The sequence below is a fragment of the Equus przewalskii genome, chromosome 28, assembly GCF_037783145.1.
Source record: "Equus przewalskii isolate Varuska chromosome 28, EquPr2, whole genome shotgun sequence".
In the NCBI taxonomy this organism is placed as follows: Eukaryota; Metazoa; Chordata; class Mammalia; order Perissodactyla; family Equidae; genus Equus; species Equus przewalskii.
This window is the reverse complement of record NC_091858.1, coordinates 15,211,674-15,237,708: the sequence shown is the minus strand read 5'-3', so window position 1 is coordinate 15,237,708 and position 26,035 is coordinate 15,211,674. Positions and strand designations below refer to the sequence as shown.

Here is a 26,035-nt window from a genome sequence, read left to right as displayed (position 1 = left end):
TCTACAGTAGGTATGATTAAAATGAGCCAGCACAGAGTTCGAAAAGATGAGCACATCTACGTGAAAAACCTACAGGGCCTACTTGCTGACTGTCAAGGCTGATTCTTAAAGTGGACCATGGACTAGTATTCTTCCGAGCACAGATCTTGGATCACCTCCATCAGAATCACTCAACATGGCCTCACCCAAAGAAAGGTTGGTTCAGTCTAAGGCCAAGAATCAGCATTTCAGAGAGCACTTAAGAGATGATTCTTAAGTCCACTGCAGTTTGAGAATCACTAGGCTAAATAATGAAATATGTGCAGTTTGAAGAAAAGGAAGATGTTATAGATTGAATGTTTGTGTCCCCCTACAATTCATACATTGAAATCCCAACCCCCCAAAGGAATGGTATTAGGAGGGAGGATCGTTGAGAGGTGATTAGGTCATAAGGGTGGAGCCCTCAGGAATGGGATTAGTGCCCTTTGTAAAAGAGGCCCAGAGAGTTCCCTTGTCCCTTTCGCCATTTGAGATTACAGTGAGAAGATGACCATCAATGAGGAAGTGACCTCTCAGACACTGAATCCGCCGGAGCCATGATCTTGGGTTTCGCAGTCTCCAGAACTGTGAGAAATAAAACTGTATTGTTTATAAGCCACTCAGTTTATAGTATTTTTGTTAGGGAAGCCCAAACAGAGTAAGAAAGAAAGTAAGGGACTCCTCTTCTGCCCAGCATAGGCCCACCAGGTTACCGTCTCCCTCTAGGTGGGAATGCAGGTGTGTTCTCATTTCTCCCTTAACCTACCACACCCTTCTCACCAACACATGTTTATGAATTTCATGACGAAAGGAGATGTGCCTTTGGATTGTGCCTTACGGGTTTTTTTCATTCTTAGAATGCATTTTATTCATTTATTTTTAGTTATTTACTTACATCTAAGGCAAGCTGAACTGGAAACACCTAGGGTCTCTACGCTCTCCTTTTTTATGGGCTTCAAAATTATTGTCTCCCTGGTCTCAGATACGGACCCAGTCATCTGCAGGGCCTGCCACACTCTGTTGACTGCCTGCTGGCCTCCAGGCTGCTCTCCTCCAATGTCTTGGATTTGATGCCTGCCTCTCCACTACGTGCAGTAAGGCAGGCTCTGAATGAAGCTCATGAAGAGCCATTTCTGCTTGAAGACCTTGAACTAGTCGTAGGTCAGCTCCTCCCATTTTTTAAGACCACCTAGACTCCTTTATGGTGGGGCTAAGGCCCCCTGGACCACTGAGGGCGGCAGGCTAAGGAGCAGAAGCAAGCATGATCTTGGGTGACCCCCAGTCCTACAGTGTTGGGAATGACTTCTAGAGGGAATTCTGTCCTTCCCTTTCTTTCCCTTTGGGCTTCAGTCTTGGGTTGGGAGACTCTCTGCCTTCCGCCCTGTCCAATGTGTAGCCGGCCCTCTGCAAGGCTGAGACAAGGGGTCCTGCCACGGGACCTTTAACTGTTTCTGCAACAGGCTTGCCGGTCGTCTCTGTTCTTGCAATCACCACACACGTGCTGCGCTCTGGGGAGAGACCAGCAGCTCCTGCTGACGTGCTAGAAGTGTGCACTGGAAGAAAGCTCTTGCTCCAACTAAGTAAGACCTCTGAGGATGCATCAGAGGCACTTGCCGTGGACATGCCGGTTCCACTTCCTGCTGGATCCATGAAGGCGCTCCTGCCGGTGCTGTATTTGTGTGCCAGGTCTGCAGACCTGGTTACCTCCATGTGCACAGCACCTGTGATGGTGCCTGTCATTACCACGGCTGCCTCTTTATCGGGCACTCTTGGTGTTGTGATAAGAGGAAGAGTGTGCTTCCACGAACACAGTATGTGCACAAGGCATGTTGGATTCCTTCCCCCTCAGCATAAGGAGAGGAGGTGGCCCCAAACACCTCAGAGACCATGGGAAGGCTCCTGATGCTGGCCTGACTGTGATCCCCGTCTCCACGGAGCTCCGTGGCCACCCGGCTCTGCTTCAAACACAAGTACGTCCATTGTGTCCTCAGCTGGAATGGCTTAGGCACAGCTGTAAGCCTCCAGTGGTGGTCTTGGGGGCAAACAAGGTTTTTCCAGTGAGCAAAAAAGATCTCTTGCATCTGAAGGGAACACAGCTTAAGGTAAGCAGAGCGGCCAGTGGCAAGCTTCAGGTGGGGCTGTTGTTCCTCATGACTGCGGATGGCTATCTTTACAAACTTCAAGGGAGGCTGCCTGGTGAGCTCCAAGGTCTTCGCAGGCCCATGGCCTCTTCGCTGGTGTCTCGCCACCTCCCTGATGCTCCTCACAGCATGCAGCGGGTTGGGCCAGCAGCGTAGTACCAGGTTTTGCGAGGCTGGGGCTGGCGGATACCAGGCTCAAGGTCACTATTTGCGCACGATGTGTGCCTTGATCAGCTCTCCTCTGTTGCTGATCTGGATAAAGGCGCTCAAAGATCTGTGCGTACACTGTCCCTTGTACAGCTGTGGCTGCAGTTCCCCATGGAGGATTAAACACGCTCACTGCAAGCTGCTTTCCGCGGTGTGTGGATGCGCTGCTCAAGGTTCTCCTTCAGCCAGACAGCTCTCCGTGGCCCCGCCGCACCTCCCTCCACACCTCGCAGGCCGCCGGCGCTGCCCAGGCCTGGCTGGCAGGTGGCTGAGCTGCGGTCCGCGCAGCCCCCTTCCTGGTCTAGACGACCCCGCGGGGACAGCCAGGAAGGGATGGCGGCGCTGAGGACCCACCACTCAGCTCCTGGCTGCCAGCTGGGGACGGGCCTGGCGTGTGGATCAGGACTGCGCCCATCCGAGGGCAGCGAGACGTGACGACGCGCTCGGGGAACGGCCTCCCCATCGCGACACGCCCGTCACCGCCGCCTCCGCCTCCATCCCTCAGCCTGAGCCGCGAGCCGCCACCGCCCGCCTTCCTCCGGGGCCGCCACCTAAACCATCCCGCGGGGCCGCCTTTAACCCGCTCCTGCCCATGGTGACCTAGCGCCGTCACCCTGCCCTTTGTGCTCGTCCTGCAACACCGTTCCCTTAAGGTGGGGACACCGTCCACCCCCCACGGCCCCCAAACACCGCGACTCCGCCGAGGCCCCGCCGGAAGCGCGGTGCGCATGTGTGAACACCGCCCGTGCTCAGATGGGGTTTTTTAATTACAAAATTAAAGATGTCACATGTGGGCCCAAACTGCTTTGTTTTCCACTGCAATATTATCAAAAGGCAGGGATGTATTTGTTCAGAAATTACAGCTTGTCTGTGCTGGAAGGGACTTTAGAAATGATCTATTTCCACCCCCTTATCGTCATAGGTAGATTTGGAGAAACTTTGCCCATGGATATCGAAGGTCAAGGTGGCTTACCCTCTGCGTAAGACGGTTTTGAGTATTGTGGCATGCAACAGCGTGTCCTTCAATTCACACCATCTTAGGGAGTTGCCAATTCTTTCTATGCCTATAAGTGGCTTTATTTTTTTCAGATGAACTCAAAACAGGTTTGATTTATCATATAAACAATTCCAAAACGTTCTCCGAAGCAAGATGTTTGTGTAAACAGATAGAGATAAAAGAAAGCTTAGTAAACTCAGCTGGCTGCATTCGAGCTGCCTAGTTATATTTGGAACCAGATAACTACATCAAATTTAGGGGAAACAAGAATGGAACTGTTACTCAAAATGCCACTTCTGCTCAGAGAAGTTTGATCTAAATCTGGAGAAGCACTTTCTATGGGACAGGCCTTAATTCTTTTAGGCCTGAATTGATGTAATAGGGGAGAATGAGGTAGTGTTACCTGGATTAATAAATTCTCTAAGGCTAAAGGTACTTGTAGCAAAGTTACCTCAGTAATAAATGTGCTTGTGGGAAGCCTTAGTTCCCTCCATGCTGGATTAGAAAGAAGTGTTGTCACCTAAGAAATAAATCAGAGTCAGAGATCTTAGGTCCTGAATCGTCACAAAGACCAGGGTCGGAATCAGATTAAATTAGTGGCCAGAATGCTGGGGGTTCGTATGAGCTAGCCAGCTAGGAGTGGGAAGGGTCATTATGAAGCGACACATGTACTGGCACATTTACCTGTGCTTCACATTTTAGTTGGAACTCTGGTCAAGACATTTCTGATTGCAAGGCATTATAGTCAAAGTTATGTGTTTGTGATTTGGTTTCCTAAGGGAGTTGATGGGATGAATTCAGTAGTGACATAAGAAAATGGGAACCATCCTACTGGGTTAGATCCCTCGGCCATCCAGCCTAGTGTTCTCTGATTGACAGAAATATCAAAGGATGGATCGTGGGAAAGTATCCTTGTCTTTCTTGACTAACCTAGAAGTTCAGTGGAGTCTGACTTCCCTTAGTAGTATTTTAACATAGCTGTCGTTCTTAAACTTGTTCAAAACTCTTTAATATACATACGTATTGTTAATTTTTGTGATAATTAGTGTTCCATGCTGGATAAAAGAATCCTTCATGTTATTTGCTTAATTTATTTCACTCAAGTTTGAGAGAGTGTCCCTTCATTGGCTTCTTCAGAATTGGAGAAGAGATCCGTCTCTTTGGCCCAAGGCCCTAAACCGGCCTGGCCTATCACATGTTGTGGACACTGAATAAAGATGATCTGTGATGTATATCAGCCTGATGTTTTCCAATTCTTCCTCCTCCTTTTGTTTCTCTTAACTTCCTCAGCCACTAACCCGGTGGTTTATTCTACCATATGTCCTTATCTTGACTCTCTGATGTATGTATTTGCATCTCCTGGTTATGCTTCCATCATCTGAAGTCGTCATCTCTCCTTTTTTGGCACTGAACTGGTGTACCATTTTCGGACACAGATCATCTGACCTAACCTAGTCACAAGTGTCTTCAAACCTGACATGCTCGATCTCCTCCACTGGCTCAGATGCCCTCCTCCCCCAACTAGCCTACTGCAGTCTTTCAGATGAAATTATACAAATATTCACTTTATCGACATCACTCATTTTATGAATTGCAATCTTGAGTCCTTACGATTTATCTAATAACTCAGATTCTAAAAAAGTCACACAGGAGCTGAAAATGAACCAGGCAAAATTGCATCATATGCCTTTTTCCTCTAAATCAGGTGACAGCCCAACCAAGTTGTATAATCCTGGGAATGTACAAATAAAATAAAACCACGTGGTAAGGGGACAGTGGTAGGGTCTTCTCCATATTTGCTGGGCATGGGAAGTTGACCAGATTGCCAACATACACGTGAACTTTCCAAAGGGGTAAATTCACTCAATATCGTTCACTCGGGCTAGAGATTCCTTTGCAAGTAAGCTGATATTACAACTTCCACTTGTCTTTCTTAAATGTAATTATTATTTTGTTAGATCCTGTCATGCAAAGCCATGGCAGAGCTTCATTCCACATCTTTCATTCCATAGGTTTCCTCTCCCCCTGGCTGGGGTGTAACAGACCATAGCTGTCACAAGCAGGAGTTGAGCATTAGAGCTAGTACGTTTCTGTGTGCAGCACCAATGCCTCTTTCTCATTCCTTCATTCGACAGTTTTTTATTGAGGACCTATTATGTGTTCTAGGCACTGAAAATCCAACAGTGAATAAAGCAGTTTATTATATAAGGTTTCCCTAGAATTTACATTCTTTTGGGGTGACAAACAATACATAAGATAAATAAAATATACAGTATATTAGGAATAAATGCTAAAGATAAAAACAAGAGAGAGACAGGGAGACCAGGCAAGTCATCAGAGAGAGGATGCCATTTGCACAAAAGTCTAAAGGAAGAGAGGAAGGCAGCCTTGAGGACATCTATCAGAAAAGCTTCCCAGCCTAGGATACCAGGAAAGAACAAGGCCCTGATGAGGCCAGAGTGTCAGGAGTGGAGTGACAGCGGGGAGACCAGCAGGATACCAGATCAGAAAGGCTGGAGGGTGGGGTAGACGGAGTACTGACTTCTGGCTCACGGTCAGGACTCTGGATTCTCTTGAGTTAAAACGAGAAGTAAATACTGTATTTCGAGGAGTGTACTGTTTATGTTTTAAGGTGATTACTTGGTTGCTGTGCTGATAACAGAACGATAGGGTGTAACGACAAAAGCAGAGGTCAGTTAGAAGGCTGTTGCAGTAATCCAGGTGAGAGATGCTGCTGGTGGCTTGGATGAGGGTGGTGGCAGGGGAGGAGTGAGATGGGGTCAGATTCTGGATATGTTCTGAGGACTCGGTGGTCCACCAGATGCGAAGGATGTGGGAAAGAGAGGAGTTGAGGATGACGCCAACATGTTTTGGATCCATATAGGCATCCCACCAAATCTTCTCAAATCTTCAAAGACTGTCTCATATTCCCAGGAGTTTAGCAAGCATTTCTAAATAATAATAGTAATAATAATGTTAGATTCTATCCACGTTATTAGTGCTTTATAATTTTCAAATTATTAAAGCATTATTTGCTGTTAGACTGTTTTGTTTTCTTGTAGATTTGTTTTCTTGATTTATATATACATATATATATTTTTTGCTGAACATAACTTTTTTTTTTCCTAAAGATTGGCACCTGAGCTAAGAACTGTTGCCAATCTTCTTCTTCTTCTTTTTTCTTCCCAAAGCCCCCCAGCACATAGTTGCATATTCCAGTTGTGAGTGCCTCTGGCTGTGCTATGTGGGAGACCACCTCAGCGTGGCCTGATAAGCAGTGCTGTGTCCATGCCCAGGATCCAAACAGGTGAAACCCTGGGCCGCCAAAGTGGAGCATGCGAAATTAACCACTCAGCCACGGAGCCGGCCCCCATAAATTTCTTCTTGTTTTTTGTTTTTTTTTTTGCTGAGGAAGATTGGCCCTGAGCTAACATCTGTTGCCAATCCTCCTCCTTTTTTGCTTGAGGAAGATTAGCCCTCAACTAATGTCTATGCCAATCTTCCTCTATTTTATATGTGGGTCGCTGTCACAGAATGGCTGACCAGGTCCTCACCAGGGATCTGAACCCATGAACCCAGGCTGCGGAAGTGGAGCATGCCAAACTTAACCACTAGGCCATGGAGCTGGCCCCTGAATATAACTTTTGTTATATCTGTTTCCACTTGCAAGATTATTTCTCTTACCTAAAGAATACCAAAACTGGTTGTGTTGTTGTAGGAGGAGGGATGCTGGGGGCTTGGGCTGGGGTGAAGATGGGGTTGGGGGATGGAGGAACAGTGAGAAGGGGTCACATTCTGGATATCTGCTCAAGGCAGAACCCAAAGGATTTTCTGGAAGACCGGATGGGAACTGTGAGAGAAACAGAGGAGAAATGAAGAAAATAGATTGTCCTACTGTGTTAATGGTAAATGTATTTTTGTCACTAACAAGAATGAAGACTATTAGGTGACATCATTAATTTGTGTGTGACTCATTCAACAGTGATGATTTAGTGTTTTCTCAGTGCCCTGGGTGCAAGAACAAGACATCAGAAATCCCGGCTCTCAAGGAGCTTACATTCCAGAGGGAGGCGACAAATATTGTGGATGTACATTACGTGTCACATGATGCTAAGTGCTAAGGCAGGGGAAGGTGGCCAAGGAAAGAGGATGGAGAGTACCAGGGGAATTCATGTGCAGTTAATTCTTAGAACTTGTTAAATAATGTATAAGGTTTATTCCAATGTCTTTCTTTTTAACAGCTTGGTACTGGGAATATCAATTTGACTACCAATAAAAGAGAATATGGGTGACATATTTCTTCAGGGTATTAGAAAAGAAGAATGAAGAATGGTGCCCTTGGTAAGGGTAGTGTCCTTTGAGCATTCTGACAGTGCTCCCCACTGAGCTACCAGGGAACACTTAGCAACAAGTAGTGAACTGTCCTTGGTTAGACAGTACTCACTGCGCACGACTGGCTTTGGACACCTACTGAGCATCATCTCTATCTAACCTACTCAGGTTGTCCTCATTAGGGCGTTTCACAAGAACACCAGTAGAGCAATCACATACTGTATTTTTAGCATCTTATATAAACTTCCCCACAAATGCCCAAGTTATATAACCAGCCCCCCCACAGGCTCTCTTCCAGCCTCTCGCAGATTTACAGTAGAGGCGAGGAGGTGTGCGGTGGGGGATCCCTGTCCAGTGACCGAAAACGTTCATGCCCTGGAGATTGGGTCCCCTGCTCTGGAGAGGGCTGGGTGTGCCCCAACGAAGCCTGCTTCCAGTACCCTCCTCTTCTGTCCTCAGCCTTCATCTTCAGCTGTTTCATTTCCATCAGGTGTCATGTTGCTGTGTTCCTGAGGCTGGGAGACTCTCTGCCTCCTCTCATTGTGTTCAAACAAACCCCTAGGGCTCCACTCCAGAGGCAGAAGGCACCTGAGAGAGAGTTCCAGTTCCCTCATTGTACAGATGCCAAATGAGGCTCAGGGAGGCCAGGTGACTTCCTCGCAGGTACAGAGGCATAAATAGGGTCAACACTGGGTCTCTGGATTCCCTCTCCAGGATGACTTCTATTAAACTGGCAGCTTTTCAGTTCTCAGTATTCCCATGTATGCACAATGAGGGCTATGAGAGGTCGTCTCTAAATTCCCTTCCTTCTGTGCATTGTGCCTAGATATGCTATTGGGTATGTGCTAATTAAATCACACTTTAGAGTTTACTGTTTCAATGTATTGACTAGAATGTTACCAACTGCTATGAATCGGGAAGAGGACATAACTGTGCTTGGCTCTTTAAAGCTTAAACTCAGTCTTTCTTTTTTAATGGTAACAATGTGAAGAAACAAATGGTAAATTCACCCACGGCACAAAAAGGAGGTTCAAATACACATCTTCAGCTGACTCCCGTACAAGAAAAGCACTGCGTTACGTGATTCTTAAATAGGAGTTTACCTAACTATATCAGGAAAGGCTCCTTCTGGCGTGGTGGGGAATGATAGTGATAAGCATTTTCCAAATTAGGAAACAGATATGCTTTTCTTCTTACTCTCTTACATAACCGATCTATTTTAGAAGACAACACGAAAAAACCGAAATGAAATACAAATCTCATGATTTTACTACTTGGTTAGCAAAGACACCAGCAAGTAATGCTAGAAGGAAAAGAGGAGAGATTCACCCCATGGTAGCCCTCCTGGCCGGGGGTTGGTTCGTAGGATTCTCTCTTCTCCATGGCAGCCTGCTGGGTGAGTCAGAGACCAAAGTCCGAATTTTAGAAAATGAATGAAGAGACAGACTAATTTATCTCTCCTCTGAATTTGAAAAGCAGTCTCATCCAAGCGCAGATCTTCTTTTGGGGGCACAGAATGACAGCAGAGCGACCTGTCATAGAGTCGGTGGTGGTTCTGCCCCAGACTTCCTGATTCAGAGGGAAATTGTGCATACACAAAGGATACAGTGGCAGGACAGCCTCTTACATAAATAAGTTACATAAATGAGAACCAGTTATGTAAATGTATAAACCAGCAAACATGAATTATAACCATTCACAAATGCCAAAGAGAACACGGCAAGATTCCTCCTACAGTCCCATTTTTTTTCCTCTCCTATTATCATAATTGTACCATTTTATTTCACACCAGAATCAGATGTGGTTATTCGTCACATCTATTAGGGAAAGAAACTCCAAAGGCCAAATGATCCCTCATATTATTTTTCTGAACCATACATGTTACTTTTAGGGGAAATTCCATAATAAAACCTGCTTTGAACCATATTTGATAAGGAATATAAACATGTTTATCAATTTATTCTTCTTGTGTAATCATGTACACACGTATTCAGTATTTACTGTTGCACATTTTGCAAGCTGCTGTGCAGGACAGGACAGGAATGCATCGCAAAAGTAAATGTCCATGTGTAGATGGATTTTTGTTTGACCACTTAGGTTTCAGGTCTCAAATGAGTATGTGGGCATCTGACTTAAGTCATTCTGCTTATTGAGGGAAGGTGGTGACTGAGGAGGGTAGGATTAGATTCAAGGTTACGCTCGTGAATTAATTCCAGGATTCCCCACTCCGAGTGATTAGGAGTTGCTGCTTGGGTCTTAGCTGTAATTTGCTTCAGGCGCAATGTGCAAGATAAATGAACTTGCTTGCCTCCACATCCTGTTGGAACAGGAGCCCCTGCTTTTGCTGGGGGTGCAGTGGGTGAGTGCCATGTGAAAAGCATTCACCCTGGGATTTTTTCTTTAAAAATGCCAAATATAGGCCTTAGGCAGCTGTGGGGCAGGGAGTGAGATGTGAAGAGTGCCGCTGACACCTTGGGAACCTGTGGGCTTCCTCCCTCGAGGTGGAGGGTGACTTTTAAACTGGAAAGGCAGCAGAAACTTGGCACCAGGGGGGTCCCCTCTGGAAGGAGTGGCCTCAGGAACCCAGGTAGGGCTCTTTTTTTGTTTCTAAAGCTGGCGACTCTAGCCTTGAAGAATCATCAGACTGACTTTGCGCATTCCTAGGCCCTCTGCCTCTACATACCCATCTGTAACTTGGGCATGAATTAATGAACATGCACACGTGCACTTGACAACCGACAGGCTACACGGGGCGGATCCCCACTCTGGCGGCGGGTGTGTCAGGAGACGGTTAGCGATTTGGGCCCCAGTCCTGAGAGGCCGGCCGCCCGCCTGGCAAGAGAGCGCCCACAAGCCGCGGGAGAAGGGGCGAGGCCACGGCAGGTGGGGGGCGGCCGGCGGCGACGCGAGGGGGACGGAGTCACCCACGGGCTTTGTTAGTTAACAGCCGGGCCCTTCTTCCGGAGAAGCCAATTAGATCCCCGCTGGGGCATCATCTGACCTCGCGTCCCCGCCAGGAGGGGCTTCGGCAGGGGCGGGGTCGGCCGGGCGGCTCCTCCGGGACCCGGCCGCGGGCGGTGCGGGGGAGTCCCGGGCGCCGCAGCCGCCGCCGAGCCCGGCCCCGCCCCGCGCCCGCCAGGCCCCGCCCCCGGGGCTTCCCGGGCGCGCGCCGCCCCGCCGTGTCCGCGCGCCACGCCCCCCTGCTCGCGGGCCGCGTGCGGAGCCGCGCGCCCCGGAGCCTCCGGGACCGTGGCGGCGGGCGGCGGCGGCGGCGCAGCCCTCCGCGGGCCATGTCTTCTCCGGCGGTGGCGAGGAGCTCGGCAGCAGGGAGCCGGGAGACGGGCCCCGGGCCGCGGAGCCGGGGCCGCTTCTGGGAAGTGGGCGGCGGCGGCGGCGGCGACGGGCTGGAGCGCGCGGCCGCGGAGCCGGAGCGCTGGGAGCTGCTGCTCCGCCGCGGCGAGCTGCTGGCGCTGGGCGGCCACCTGAAGGGAGCGCTGGAGGCGTACGCGGCGGCGCTGCGCCGCGGGGCCCCGGCCAGGCCCGAGTGCCTCGGCACGCTGGTGGACTGCCTGGTGCTCAACTACCGGCTCCGCCACGGGCTGCGCTGCAGCGCGACCCCGGCGGCGGGCGCGGAGCCGGGCGCCGGCGGGCTGCTCAGCTGCCTGGGCTGCCGGGGCTTCCTGAGCGAGCCGGTGACCGTGCCCTGTGGCCACAGCTACTGCCGCCGCTGCCTGCGGAGAGAGCTCCGCGCCCGCTGCCGCCTCTGCCGGGACCGGCTGCCGCCCGCCCCCGCCGCTGCCACGGATGCTCCGGGCGCCGGCCCGCGGCCGCCGCCTCTGGCCGCCGCCATCGCCTCCTCGGACTTCAGGACCAGCGTCGTCCTCAACCACCTGGCCGAGAAGTGGTTCCCGGGCCAGCGGGAGCGAGCGCGGGCGGCCGGCCGGCTCGGGGAGCTGCTGTGCCAGGGGCGCTACCGGGAGGCCCTGGCCGCCGCCTGCGAGGCGCTGCGAGCAGGTGACCGCGCGGGGATGCGGCGCGGCCCGGCCGACCCCACCCTCCTTCCCCGACGGGCTGCTCGTCTGCGCCCCGGGGAGGCGGCTGTGCCTCCCGGAGGCCGCCTGACCCCGCGTGTCGGGGCTCCGGGTCCTCGAGGGGGTGGGAGGGGGCGGCGCCCCGGGGTGCTTCGGTCACAATGGGGATCGCCCTCGGAGCCGCCTGTGACGCGGCGCCGGGAGGGGCGCCCGGCGCGGGGTTCCCTCGGCCGCGGCCTGGCGGGCGGGCGGGCGCGTCCCGAGCCGAGCGCGGGATGGCGGGGAGCTGGGCGAGCCCGGCGGCCGCTCGCTTCCTGCCGCGCGCTTTCCGGTGATTGACCGATCGGGCCGGGCCGGGCCGGGCCGGGGGAGCGCGGCGCCAGGACAGCCCGGACGGGAGAGGATCCCCGGCGGCGGCGAGGCGTGCAACGTTTACCTTCGTCTCGCACAAAAGTCACCGGGGCAATTGGAAGCCGCGGGAGGGCAGAATTGCATAAGCTGGGTGGGAGCGTTGTGTAACGGGTGACGTCCGGTGGGCGTGGCGGGAGCTCGGCGCCCGCACCCAGCACCGGGAGGCCCCCGGGCCGCCGGGCTGCGGGCGGGCTCGGAGCTGCCCGGGCCGTTCGATCCTACCTGAAAAGGCTGGCGGAGTTGGTTCTTCTTGATGGTTTCAGCCTGCCTGTTTCAAATCATGGTTGTTTCATAAACAGCGCTGTGCTTAGTTTCGAACACACCTCGTTCACGGTAGAGATAAAGGGGTAGTGTCTGATGGAGTTCTTTGCCAGGCTTCTGTTGGCCTCTTCACTCTTGATCAAGCTGTGCAGAAAGACCCTGTCGATCTTTTGTCTATTTCTTTCCCTCTGAGCAGCAGCTTCGGCCTCCTGACCTAGGTTAGCACTTTTCTTAAGGTGGTTTTAGGCTGTGGCAGGGGACGTGGCCAGACTTATCTAAGTAAAATGAAGAGTTGTTCTTTAAATCGGTGCTTTTCTCCCCAGAGGGGTGTCACCCCCCCAGGGGACATATCGGGAGATATTTTTGGTTGCCACCCCTCGTGGGAGTGGTGGTTCTGGTCCCTCTAGTGGGTAGAGACCAGGGATGCTGCTAAACATCCTACAGTGCACAGGAGGGCCTCCCACACAATTATAAAATGTCAGTGGTGTCACTTAAGCCTTGTGTTCAGTAAGCGTATTTCAAGATTAGTGTCTATGTTGGCATGAAATAATACTCGGGGGATAATCCCCAAGAAAACAAACATCTAAAATATAAACTGATGATAGGTATGAGGTAAATTTATAAACTATGTAACTGAAAGTATCTTGTGGATCTTTTCCTGTAGATGCTTAGTCATTTTGAACTAATGACAATAGATTGTTGTTTAATACCTTTAAACCATAAAGCACAAACCCTGCATATTTTCATATTCTTTCGGTATCGTTATGGGGTGTAGGCGGTTATAAAATAAATTAGAGAGGTTGACCCAGTACAAAAAAGAACTATTTGAAATATAAAATTCTGATATAGGCGACTCTGTCCCTCTGGGTCAATAGCGTAGGAGTAGGGAGTACAGACCATCTGGGCCGTGGTCCTCAATTTATTAATGAAGCAGAAGCTAGGACAGTGCAATGACTTGTCCACCGTCTCACTGTTTGCTGGTTGTAGAGGCAACAGGGTATCCTCCAGTGCTCCTAAATGTTGGACCAGGGTTCATCCTGCCTTTGTAGCTCACCCAACGAAAATGTTTAAAGTAAATTTCCAGGGAAGTTATTTTGTCGCTAGTGTCAAATAAAGGCTGAAATTTAAGGACAGCCTATTCAGTCTTAACTGTTGCTAATTTAGTGGTTTGATCTCTTCAATTAGGCCCTCCATAAGAATTCAGGTCCTAATCCATGGGAGAACAGTGAGCACATTTAGTAATTAAGGTCTAGCTTAATGTTCTATGACCAATAATCTTTTAATGAAGATTCTGGGCCGTGGATTGAGGATTTTATTTTTAACAGAAAAAGACTCTGAAAGGTCTACTTTTTCCCTTTTTCAGTTTGCATGGGCAGCATATGGCAATTTCCGCATTCAGCTGCTTAATCCTACTTTTGCGGGACTAGAACCCAAGTTTCCTGACTTCCACATCGTTGGCCCATTTTCCCCCCATTTGTAGATCTTTCGAAAATCATTAATTCCCATACTCGAAAATGTGTCTGAATGGTACTAACGGGGATAACTTTTTTCATCCTCTGAATTTTTAGTGTGAAGCAGGAGAAAAGGATCTTAAAGCTAACAAATTATAGTTGGTAAAGTACACGTATTATGTATTCAACAGTTCAGCGGCATAAATAAAAAAGTTAACTGGTCAAGTCATAAATCTATTTGAACAGTTAAGCTTTTAACTTTTTGAGAGTTGGCTAGGCATTTGAAATGTATTTATGTAACTGTCCGGTTGTAGTTACTAATGATTCATTCTTGTTGCCAGTGAAAAAAGACTTTCACTGTAATTTCTTCATATAATGCTTATAATGAAACAAGTAAATACTATTAATTAGAAAAAAATAATCTAGTCTACAGTTAGCCCACACACATCCAAATTTATCCCTGTCAACAAGAAAGGAAAGCTTGAAAACCTTTGCCAAAATCAGAAGTTTCCCATTGAGATTACATAAGTTTCTGTTGAATTGAAATATATTTAGGTAACATTTAATCCATTGATCTTTTGATATTAACTCTCAGATGTTTCATAACTTTGTCTTTTTAGAGTTCAAGGATGTTATGTAACAGTCTTTTCTGCATTGAATCATTGCACTTAAGAGTCTATTGAAATGATCCCACTTTGCTGTCTTCCTTTTATTTTTAGTGAATTTTTACACTTGCCTCCTCCCCATATACACCCCTCTCCCCCAAAAGAAAACAACAGGAGAGTGTGGTTTATAGTTTGAACTGGTTTTTAAAAAAATAAAGGTCAGAAGAGGGAGAACATTTTATTTGAAATACTTGGAAGGAAATTTTTGTCTTTAATACTAATTACATAGTCCTTGACTATTACCAAGTGTTTTAAAATTCTTTATATCATTTGATCTTCACAAAGAATCCTGTGGAGTGCTCTTATCCTCAGAAGGAAATTGAGGCCCCTGGAGATGGAGGTGCAGTGTGGCCTAGTGGTTAAAGCTGTACATGCTGGGAGCTGACTACCTGGGTTGAATCCCACTGCAGCCCTCCACTTGCATTCTGACCTTGGGCCTGTTGTCTAACCTCCCTGTTTTGGTTTCCTTATCTGAAAAGTGCGAATAGTATCCACTTCATAGAGAGATACCAGTAATAACAACCGCCTAGGGCTCTTACGAGAATTGAGTCAAAACATGTAAAGTGCTTTTGAATGGTGCCTGACAGAATAAATATTAATTAAAATATTTTAAAAATGTAAGAGTTGTGCTACAGCTAAAAGATGATTTAGCTAGAATTGAAATCTAAACCATGTGATATCAAGTCCTATTTTTTTCTCTCTACCACATTAATAATATTACCAGAGTGAGGGTTAAATCCTGATTCTATCCTATGTATGTTAATTCATGTTAACATTTTAGCGTACATCAATAAAATATAGATACTCCAACACTTTAGTTGAAAAGAGATTAGTCAAATTATAGGTGAATAATGAATACGTTTAAAGAAAATGTAAAGGGCTTTTAATATCTTATGCAACTCAACTGGGTCAATGTGAAGAGATTTGAATTTAATTAATCAATAAACTTATTTGTGCCCTAACTTATTCTGCAAAGGACCTGAAACAATAAACATTGACATTTATGTGGTGTTTCATAGTTCACAAAGTATTTTCACTTCCATTATCTTAACCGATCCTTACAGAAGATTGTGTGAGGTAGGAAGGCAAGTGTTCATATTCCTAATTCACCAATTGAAGAAAAGAGCTCCAAGAATTTTAAGTGACTTTTTTAAGGGAAGAAGTGACCACGTTAGAATTGAAAGCAGAAACCGGGTGTGCAGGATATTGCTTCTAAATATAAAGGTGATTAAAAAATGAGCATATAAAACATACATCTTAAATATTCTTCCTATTCATTCAACAAGTATTTATTGAGTACCTACTGTATACCAAGCATCATTTTAGGTGCTGGATATACAGAAGTGAACAAAATTAAGTCCCTGTCGTTATAGAGTTTGGTTTTTTTTGTTTCTTTTAAAATGGAAGCAAATATTTATTAAAAATCACTAGAAAAAGTGCTTATTGCTTAATTGACTTCTAATTAATTGAGCCTATATGCACTATATCTCTGATTCATCTTGTCTTTAATTCAGAAGTCACTTTAAGGGTTTTTCAGTGCCTCCGGTTCACTATAAAAATGTTATAATGGCATATTCTTATTGATATAGTAGATTAACAAAAGGGTTTATATACACTTAATAGTGTCCTGTCTTGTATAAATAATTTCTGCGTTTTTACCTGTTTTTTCTTCATCAAACAAATAATTCAAAATTTACCAAAACTCACTGATCTTAGATTTCTAGTTATTTGTATATTAGCCTTCTGTTTATTCAGAACTGTTTTTCTATTTCCTGGAACAATTCTAAGAGGCTTGGATATATTCAAGTACAATTTTAAATGAATTTGTATAGCATTCTGCCTCTTTGTTGGAAAGGTATTTTTCAAAATTGTCATGTTTTGTATAGAGGGTGAATGCCTTAAGAGAACTAAAATGCAAGACAGAAGCTTGGTTCAATTTTTTCCTTTTTCTTTTGTAGGATAGGATCAGTTTTTTGCTTCCCCACCTTCTTTAGCTCACCGTTGTCCCATTCTCTAGTCTGCACTATACTCCCTAAAGATATTTCTCATTTGGGCTAAGGTTTATTTGCATAAAAGAAGAGATAGAAAATATTCTTCTAATACCTGTATCAAAAGCTAATCTCATTTCTTTATCAACTTGTTTTGAAATGTTTTGTAATATTAACAGTAACTGTTATTTATTGAACACTTGTGCGCCAGGCAGTGTGTTAACTATTAACATGCATTATCTTATTTAGTCCTCGCAACAGTCTTAAGATGTAGGTATCATCAGCAATGTGTAAGGGACAGACTGAGGTACTCCCCAAAGTGAATCTGAACCCAGATCTTCTGAATCCAGTGGTTGTGATCTTAATTACTGTGCCAGATTACTATTCCTGGGCTTTATTAATCAATCATTAATCACTTGTCACTTGGCAGCTTTGAATTTAAATGTTATAACCCAGTCCTACCATACTGGACTTGATAAAGTAATAGATGCAAAGAAATTTGGTGTTTTGGTTGGCCATTGACATTCTTGAACTAGCTCAACGTGTAAATCTAAGATAAAGATACTCAGAATGAGAAAAAGGATGTGAACAGGAAGTTTTACACTTACATGTAAACAACCCAAATAGCCTATAAATATATAGTTTTAAAGGTCACACTCACAGAAGAGAGGTCTGTTAAAATAATGGTGCTATTTTTCACTTGTATTTTTCTAGTGAACAACATAAACAGCTGTGAGACTATAAAATAAGTAAAGTTTTATAAAAGGGCTAGCAGAATGTATTGAAAACTTTGTATGTCTCTATAACTTTCTACACAGTCATTCAACTTGATAGTTGACTAAGGAAATAAGCAGATATGTAAGGGCATGTAAATAGATGCTCATGTAGTATTTTTTATATTAGCAAAAATTGGGAGTAATAATTGCAGAGGAGGGAATTTTAAAATAGATTGTGTATATAGTAGAAAACTTTGAAGCCATTAAAAATCATGTGGACTAGTAGTTAATTACATGGACCAAAAAAAGCAAGTTAAAACAATATATATGGTATATTTCCTAAAACTGTACATTAAAAATGTCATCACTTTCATACTCCAAAGAAAAGTGTCTTTTTTTTTTTTCTTTTGAGGAAGATTAGCCCTGAGCTAACTGCTGCCAGTCCTCCTCTTTTTGCTCAGGAAGACTGGCCCTGAGCTAACATCCGTGCCCATCTTCCTCTACTTTATATGTGGGACGCCTGCTACAGCATGACGTGCCAAGTGGTGCCATGTCTGCACCCAGGATCCAAACTGGCGAGCGCTGGGCAGCCGAGAAGCAGAACGTGTGCACTTAACCTCTGGGCCACCGGGCTGGCCCCAGAAAAGTGTCTTGAGGGTGAATTAAATTAACAATGGGTAGACTCCTATTCTTGATCCCCTGTCCCTCAGCATTGGAACAAAGATGAGGAATCACGAGTCTGGAGCACTTTCCCCTGTCAGCCCATGAACGGTCTTGGACAAAGACTGGTTCCCTCAGATGTGTAGCAGAATTTTATTTCAGTCTTTTTATTTGTCTAACGAGTCACCATATTCCTGGATCTGAGAGAAGAGAAAATGAGAGCATGAGCTGCGGAGCTTAAGGGGACAGATTTTAATGAATTTCCCCTGGCTCAGCAAACATGTAGCAAAGCCAGGATTTGAGGATACAAAGACGGGAAATAATGGAGGGAGCTCAGAAATAGATTTGAAAATTAATACTATGCACATGGAGTGAAGGAATGGAGTCATAGTAGCAAACACTAAGTAGTGCTTACAATGTAGCAAGCTCTGTTCCCAGTACTTTGCATATATTAACTCGGCTCTTGAGTAACCTTGTGAAGCAGATACTGTTATTAGCATGCAGGTGAACAGCCAGAGCTCCGGAGCCAGACTGCTGGAGGTAGAATCTAGAATCCACCACTTACTAGCTGTTTGATCTTGAGCAAGTCACTTCAACTCTGTGCTCAGTTTCCCTATCTGTAAAAACGCAATGTTAGACCCATGTAAGATTGTTCTGAAGGTTGTAAATCATTTAGAACAGTACATAGTAAGTAGTGGTTCTTAAATAAAAATAAATTTTAGAAACACCCTCAATTTGACAGCTGAGGAGGCTGAGGTACAGAGGTGTTTGGTAATATTCTCCAGGTAAGTGGAGGAGCCCGGAATTGACCCCAGGCAGTCTGACCTTAAGGCTCATGCTCTTGATCCTTCTGAGAGGCTGAGTGGAAGTGGACTCAAGGGCAAGCTTCTTGAGAAGAGATTGGTGAGCTGTTCTGCTAGACGAGACAGTTATCCAGACCAGGGGGAGGAGAGTGGTCTGACAAGGAGTGATAGGACTAGGAGAGAGCTCTGTGAGCAAACGAGGGAGGCAGGAAATAGAGTGGATCCTCGGGGCAGGGCGAGCAGTTCGGTATCATTGGGACTTGAAGTGGGAGGTTGATAGTGACAGGAAGTAAGGCTGGAGAGGTGGGCAGGAGCCAGGCATGAAGGAACTTGTATGTCGTACCAACCCGCTTCATCTTGTGGCTGATGCGGATATAGGTAGGGTAAAACTGGGAGGCAGTGAGAGCTGTCAGCAAGCTATTGCAGTAGTCTTAAACAGATTTTGGGAGCCTAAGCCAAGGCTATTAGTAGTAGGGTTGGAAAAGACCAGGGACAGATTTGAGAAATATTATGGGAGATAAAATTGACAAAGTTAAGAATTTGATTTGAGAAGTCAGTGGTGTTACTAAGAATACAGTGAAAAGACACTTTTTTTTTTTGGTGGGAAACACTGAATTTGAGGAAAGGTACAGCAAGCAGGCAGTTGGAAATTTGATGAATCTGAAAGTAGGGTGAAAAAATCAGGCCCGAAGATAAAGATTTGGGAGTTAGATCATGCTCAGTACGATTAGCCCAACTGCATCTTTCTTTATATTCACTTCTCCGAAAAATTGAGTCTCTAATGTGCCAGGTGCTGGCTGGGTACCGTGGCTCCTGCAGGAGTGGACTGACAGGCCCACCCTGCTGGCCTGTGCAGAGAGGTGACTGTTTGCTCTGGTGTTCTCAGGCCATGTCGAGAGCATAGAGTAAATATTTGTTGCCTCTTTCAAACTTGAGTTAATGACACAGTTGGGGCCGATTGCTTTTTTTCACAGTTGGCCTTTTGCAGAAGTTTGCATGGAGGGCACACCTTCTGTATGCTTTGACTTCTTGGAGGGCCTCAGTTAGTGCATTTGCCCCTTTTTGGAATTATGGGTGGCCCTAATCTCTGTATTGGGAGTTTGAACTCACCTGATGAGGTGTTTTTGTTTTTTTTTTCTTGGATAGAATCATTCAAAAGAATTATTCCATTAACGTTTGAAGTTCTCAGTAAAAACATTACCTAGGAGGAATTGGGGAGCAAGAGTTTTAAAATCCGACCCTCTTTGTCATCTCTTCTTAGGGTGTACTTCTCTTCTTATCACAGTATACACTAACTTTTTAGGACCCTCCCTCTCCCCCTAAGGGAGTATCAGTAGTCGAAGTGTTTTGTGTGGAGTAGGGAGGGGACACAGTCTTTCATCACTTTGGTCACAGTGCAGAAGTGTGATGTGTTGAGTGGGCTTTCTCAAAGACAGAGATCTTCTCAGTCCCTTCCTTCAGGGCTGACCTAAGGAGGCTGCATAAAGGTGACTGCTGAGCAGCGAAGGCCTTGAGAAAAGGGTCTTATATTCCATCGTTCTGAGTGTGCACTGCGTCAAGGATGGTGCAATAGGAACTTGCTGTAAAAGAAAAAATTGGAATTACAAAAGAGCCCAGTAATGGCTCCAGGCGTGGGGTGGGCTGCCTGTTGTGACAGTGAGCTCTCTCTGTCTGGAGGTGCTGGAGTAGAGGCGGGGTCTCAAGGATGCTCTTGGGAGCAGCCCAGCTGAGGGGGGAAAACTGCACATCCCGGGCCCCAGTCCTTTCCCCCTTAAGAGTTTTTTGATGCTGGTCAGTGGACCACTCATTCTTGGACTGTTTTGGCCTGCACTGCTCTCCATTTTCTGAACTCCACTTGTGCTTGTCAAATCAGATTACATGAAGCCGCTGCAGAAGAAAATAAAGTTTCCTCGTTAGATTGTAAGCTCTTGGAAGACAGGGGTAAATTAAAATCTGTTGAACACCTACAGCTCCCAGCTTTGTGCTGGGCCTCTTCATTCTTGATTGGTTAATCAGACTGAGCTTTCAATTGCTACGCATTTTTGTTCAGAGATAATGATTTCCAATTATATTGCTTTATGAAACAAAAGACAAAATATTCTAGACGTGTCGTTTTTTATTTGGGAAGTAAGAAATATTTTCATGAAATATTAATTTCATTCTTCTTTAAAAATTTTCATTAGTATAAGCTTGAGGGAATGATATAATTTCTATTCTCAAGCACCAGCAACTGAAAAATTTTTGTCTAATTTAATCATTAAATCAAGAGTTCACCAGCAACCGAAAAAGTTGTGTCTCATTTAATTGTTAAATCGAAAGTTATCTGTAGAAAAGCAATCATTTAAAAACTAGTGTAAACCGGGGAGCTCTTGAGAAGTTTTATTATAGTTTTTTTTTTTTCTTTTTAAATGAGGCTTTATGGGTCTTTATGCCTATCTCGCACTGAAGGCTTTATTTCATAAGCATACATTATTGAAGGCTTCAGAGATGAATAGCTTTTAAAGAAGAGTCAAGCTCATTTCGTCTGTAGATGTACTGGGAATGAGTGTCTTGCTTACTCTTCAGTTTTAGAATCTGTGTACCTGTAATAATCGCTTATAGTCTCATAGGTGAACTGTCTGACATTCTGAATGCCATTGGACACTAATTTGGTTTTGCAAGTAGAGACATAGAAGATAGTGAAATTGTCAACAAAACTTAATATTTGAAATTAAATCTGTTTTGGAACAGTCTGATACCATTCCGGCTAATGGCAGGAATTAAAGTTTTAACCTCTTAAAAACCCTAACTCTTATCAACCCCTCTCCTCCAGAATCAGGACCATTGTATACCCTCCCAAGATTGAGCCGTGGTCACTCTTTGTTACTATGGAAATTCTATGTGCAGTAGTTACACATAGGGTCATTTATAAATGAAGAGTTAGAAATTAGGGTACAAAAAATTAAGATTTACCATAAAAAGGCAAATCTTTAGACATCTAAGATGTCTTTTAAATCTGTATAGAATGCCCTGTTTTAAGAAAACATTCGTTTTTTAGAGGTGATTATTCATGTTTTGAAAATATTTCCACTATTCTTAAAAACCGTAGTTTCCTCCATTAACTTAATCTACATATAATGATTTGATAGAACTTTAGACAAAATTCGACATGTAAGCGGGTTGCACCCATACTGTGCTCATTCACTACCTTTATTTGCTGGTTATTGACTGGAATCACTAAGTCAGTTCTTAATCTAGTAGGATGTATTTTGTGGATTACGCAATAATCTTTTAAAAATAATCAAATCTTTATAAAATATTTGTTTCAGAGCCCAGCGACTTGACTCTAAAAATTTACAGAGCTGAATCATATGCTGGTCTCCAAGAATTTAAAGCAGCCATAGAAGATTTAAATGCAATTCTCTGTCAACTGCCAAATTGGCCTGAGGTAAAGTTACTGTTTTACATTTGCATGAATTTTAAAATTTCAGCTGTAGGGAACATGCATTCAATTACAGTTATAAGTTTTAACAGAATGGATTGGTTGACTCTAAATAAAATATATAGAGTTCCAGAAATCTAAGGTCAATATTTTGAGTAAATAAATATTATCTGACAGTTTTTTAAATTATAAGAAACTTATTTCCTTATTAAAGAACAACGTGAATTCAAGGCATGGAAAAAATTAGAGATTTCAGTAGACAAAATTTCCTCAAAGAGATACAACTGGCCATATTGTCAAAGTAGATCCAAACTGGACATGGATGGAGGAGGTTTATTACTGGAAAGAGAAGAAGTCTTTGAGCATGGACAGTCGATTGAGGCATTATAATGGGAACTAGATGATTAGACAGTGATTTCATACAGTAGATGGGGCAAAGGAGGTTGCCCTGCCTATGTGGTTTTAAAAAAGGCTTGAGGCGTAAATATAAAATATATCATCAGTTTACTAAATCTCCTTTCTATCAAATTGCCAAGTTCTTTAAGCTAGAAATTACTCTTTTATGTGACTTTTTCCTCCATTCAAAACTGCCTTTGAGGATAGTATGGTGAGAAAGCTGTGAAAATTATAAATTAGGGAAAATTCTACTAACTGCCATGATGGTGTGACCTATTAGTAGAAGACAAATATTGATTAAGAATAAGATGGAAGGGGCTGGCCCTGTGGCATAGTTGTTAAGTTTGGCGCACTCCTCTTGGGTGGCCTGTGTTCACGGATTCAGATCTCTGGCGTGGACCTACACTGCTCATCAGCCATGCTTTGGTGGTGACCCACATATAAAGTTGCCGGGGTGGAGAGGGGGGAGATTGGCACAGATGTTAGCTCAGAGCTAACCTTCCTCAAGCAAAAGAAGGAGGAGAATTGGCAGCATGTTAGCTCGGGGCTAATCTTCCTCAGACAAAAAGAACAAAAGGGAAAATTATCTGTATGGGCAACTGTAAAACTGTTGGAAAAAAAAAATGATTCCTCTGGACTTAGCGCTGAAGTGAGGTAATTAGAAATGTGGTTTTGAAGCCACTTTCTGGGCCTCCGTCCCTCCTACCTAAGTGCTTCTCCAGCTAGTATGTAAATATACCTTTAAACGCCTTGGGCTCCTCAGAGTCATTCAGAGATTCAGAATGAGCATTTCCGAGCTGACTGTTTTTTTTCTTTACTTGATACTGATTTTTTAAAAGCAAGTCTCTCAGTAAAAGTTGCGTTTCTGCTTTGACTGCAGGTCTACTTCAGGAAAGGAAAAGTACTCCACGACGCTGGTTTTTTCGGTGATGCCTTACAACTCTTTCTTCAGTGCTTAGCCCTGGATGAAGATTTTGCACCTGCAAAGCTAGAAGTAGAAAAGGTAATTAGTTTACCAACTATAATAGTTCCAGGCAGGGCTGACACACAGGTCTTCCTAAAAATGCTGATTAGAAAGTTGGGATAACAACATAAGGAGTCCATAAGTCCAATTTAGTAGCAATTTGGCAGGTGGTTTTCAGGTTCCTATACTTTTGTGTATTGAGTTGTTAGTGAAATCAGAACATTTCATTCACAGATATTTAAATGCGTTATTTGTGCTTAGTTAAATTTAGACATTCCCTAATAATTTGTTCCATCTGAGCCAGACTAATCATCCTTAATTAAACATTGTTGTCATGATGTTCCTGCTCAGGAATTTTTATTGGCCTGCCTTTTGCCTTTCATTTCATGTCTCAACTTTGCTTACTTTCCATGGTTACCAATAGTATTGCCCCAGTCAATGTTTTCCTTTCTTTTTTTTTTTTTGCCCTCTTTTTCTCAGTAATCCATATCACTTTTTAAAGTTTATTCTGTGGTGTGTTAAGAGGTGTTATTTAAAACAGAAAAGGGGGGGGGGTCTCTGATCAAATGACTTGAAAGATTGAGTTAAACCAAGTTAAACAGGTTTCTTCAGAACTTCTCAGAGTTTTTGCTATGCCAGCATGACAACAGCATTCGGCTTTTGTCAAACTTACTCATCGAACATCTGGAAAGACTAGAGTCTTTGAAACATTTTTTGGGAAAATCTACCCTCATACAATTTCGGTGCCCAGTCCTGATGCTCTCCTCAGTGTCCTCAAAACATGCCAGTGTTTATCCCCTTTGTGGTGTTTCTTAAGGGTGGCTTTTTGTCAGCACCGCCTCAGTGCATGGTAAACGTAAAGATTCTTGGGCCCCACCACAGACCTTTGGAATTAGAATCTTGAGAGCTGGGGCATCGTGTAACTAGCAGCCTGGGAGATGCTGAAGGACCCTGAAGTGTGAGAACTCTGAAATTGTTCTCAGATCCCAAACGCCTTAATGAATCCAGCTAACACTGGAATATCCTCTATGAGGTTTGTTTGCATATACATCCGAGGCCTCTGATTTAACAAAAAACTGTTTACTGTTGTGTGTTTTCTGATGGTTCTATATTTGTTCATGTTGCCTTGGTGAGATTGCAGTCTTCTTAAGGACTTACAATATGGCGTTTTCCATGCCGTTGGAGGCCCTTATATTTCTGTAAATATTTGTTGGTTAAAAAAGTCAGATGAACGCAAAAGAGCTGATGCTTTGAAATATTCGGTTTTCCTCTATATGCTTTGTATATTGTGGTATAATTTACATGTATAATAAAATGCATAGATTTTACAGTTCAATGAGTTTTGAGAAATTATGCACCCCTGTAACAGAACCCCAATCAAAATAGAATTTCCAGCACCCTGGAAATTTCCCTCATCCCCTTTCTGGTAAGTCCCCTCTCTACCTGCTCCCAGAGGCAGCTACTGTTCAGATTTCTACCACCATAGAGCAGTTTGGCCCATTCAAGAACTTCTGTTAAAGTTGAATGGATAATGGATAATGGAATCATACAGCATGTACTCTTTTGTGTCTGGCTTTTTTTGTTCAACATAATAGTTTTGAGATACACCCAGTAAGTTTTTTCTTTTTTATTGTTCACTAAGTGTTCCATTGTGTGAAGGTAGCACAGTTTGTGGTATTCACAGTTAGTAGTGATTTTCATTTGGGTTGTTTCCAGTTGCTGCTGTGCACATTCTTGCACAAGTCATTTTGTGGACCTGGGTTTTTATAGCTCCTGGCTAAATACCTAGGAGTGGAGTTGCTGGGTACAAGGGTAGGTGTGTAGTTAATACATTTTTTTTTTAAATCAGGGGAAATGTAGAAACATCTACAGATTTTTAAATATTTTTGTATTAAATGGGGCATTGCTTGAGCACCTACCAGATATACACACTTTTATTTACACTGTGTATATTTCCCTCTTATTTACATTGCAGTGATTCATGAATATCTCTGATTGTTGTGCATTTGAGAGAGAGTACAGCTGAAAGACCAAACCTCCAAATTTAGACTTTTAAGAAATGCACTGCTGTACATATAAACATAGCTTATTTGACAACCCCCAAAATTTGATTTCCTTCTAGCCAGGTTCTTCCCCTGCTTTAACCTACCCTGTTTCTTTGCAAGTTTTAGATGTGTTCCTGATAGAAGCACCCAGAAATTCTGATAGTGCAGCTGCCTGCCTCCCGGGTTAACTCCTGGCTGTTATGGGACTGCTGCGATTTGGTGCTCCCAACCAAGAGCTGGGCTGTAGTTCAGTGAGAAGCTAAATTCGGTGTAAATACATGGAATTGTAGGGTTTTATAGTTAGAGGTTCAAGTTCTTTAGTTCAGATAAACACTCTGAGTCCAGCCTTAAAATACACATTGGGGTGAACCATGAACCCGTTCACCGGAGAAGACTCATTAATGTCTGGACGTAAATTATTGTCTACTGCTGTTAAGATCTCTTCCTTGTATTAAATCTTTATAGGCCACCTTATCCTTGGGTACCTTCTAAGGGCTACCAGTCTAACCTGTCCCATGGCTTCCTTTT

The 26,035-nt window shown here is 44.5% G+C and overlaps 1 protein-coding gene and 1 long non-coding RNA gene across 10 annotated transcripts in view; one reads left to right on the top strand and one right to left on the bottom strand.

The window, feature by feature from the left end:
- Window positions 1-5,547: 5,547 nt before the first annotated feature.
- LOC139080108 (uncharacterized) lies at window positions 5,548-12,694 on the bottom strand. Its single transcript, XR_011534284.1, has 2 exons — window positions 12,360-12,694; window positions 5,548-6,314 (listed from the first exon to the last, which is right to left on the bottom strand). It is a non-coding gene; the product is annotated as an uncharacterized lncRNA (long non-coding RNA).
- The window catches only part of LONRF1 (LON peptidase N-terminal domain and ring finger 1), a 67,429-nt gene continuing 52,275 nt past the window's right edge, over window positions 10,882-26,035 (top strand). For 5 of the 9 annotated variants that reach the window (XM_070598531.1, XM_070598529.1, XM_070598530.1 and 2 more), the window contains exons 1-3: window positions 10,882-11,709; window positions 21,990-22,108; window positions 23,379-23,501. In XM_070598531.1, coding sequence (XP_070454632.1) covers window positions 10,986-11,709; window positions 21,990-22,108; window positions 23,379-23,501 — 966 coding nt within the window. In that variant the 5' untranslated portion in view covers window positions 10,882-10,985. The other 4 variants (XM_070598527.1, XM_070598526.1, XM_070598534.1 and 1 more) reach the window with 2 other exon arrangements.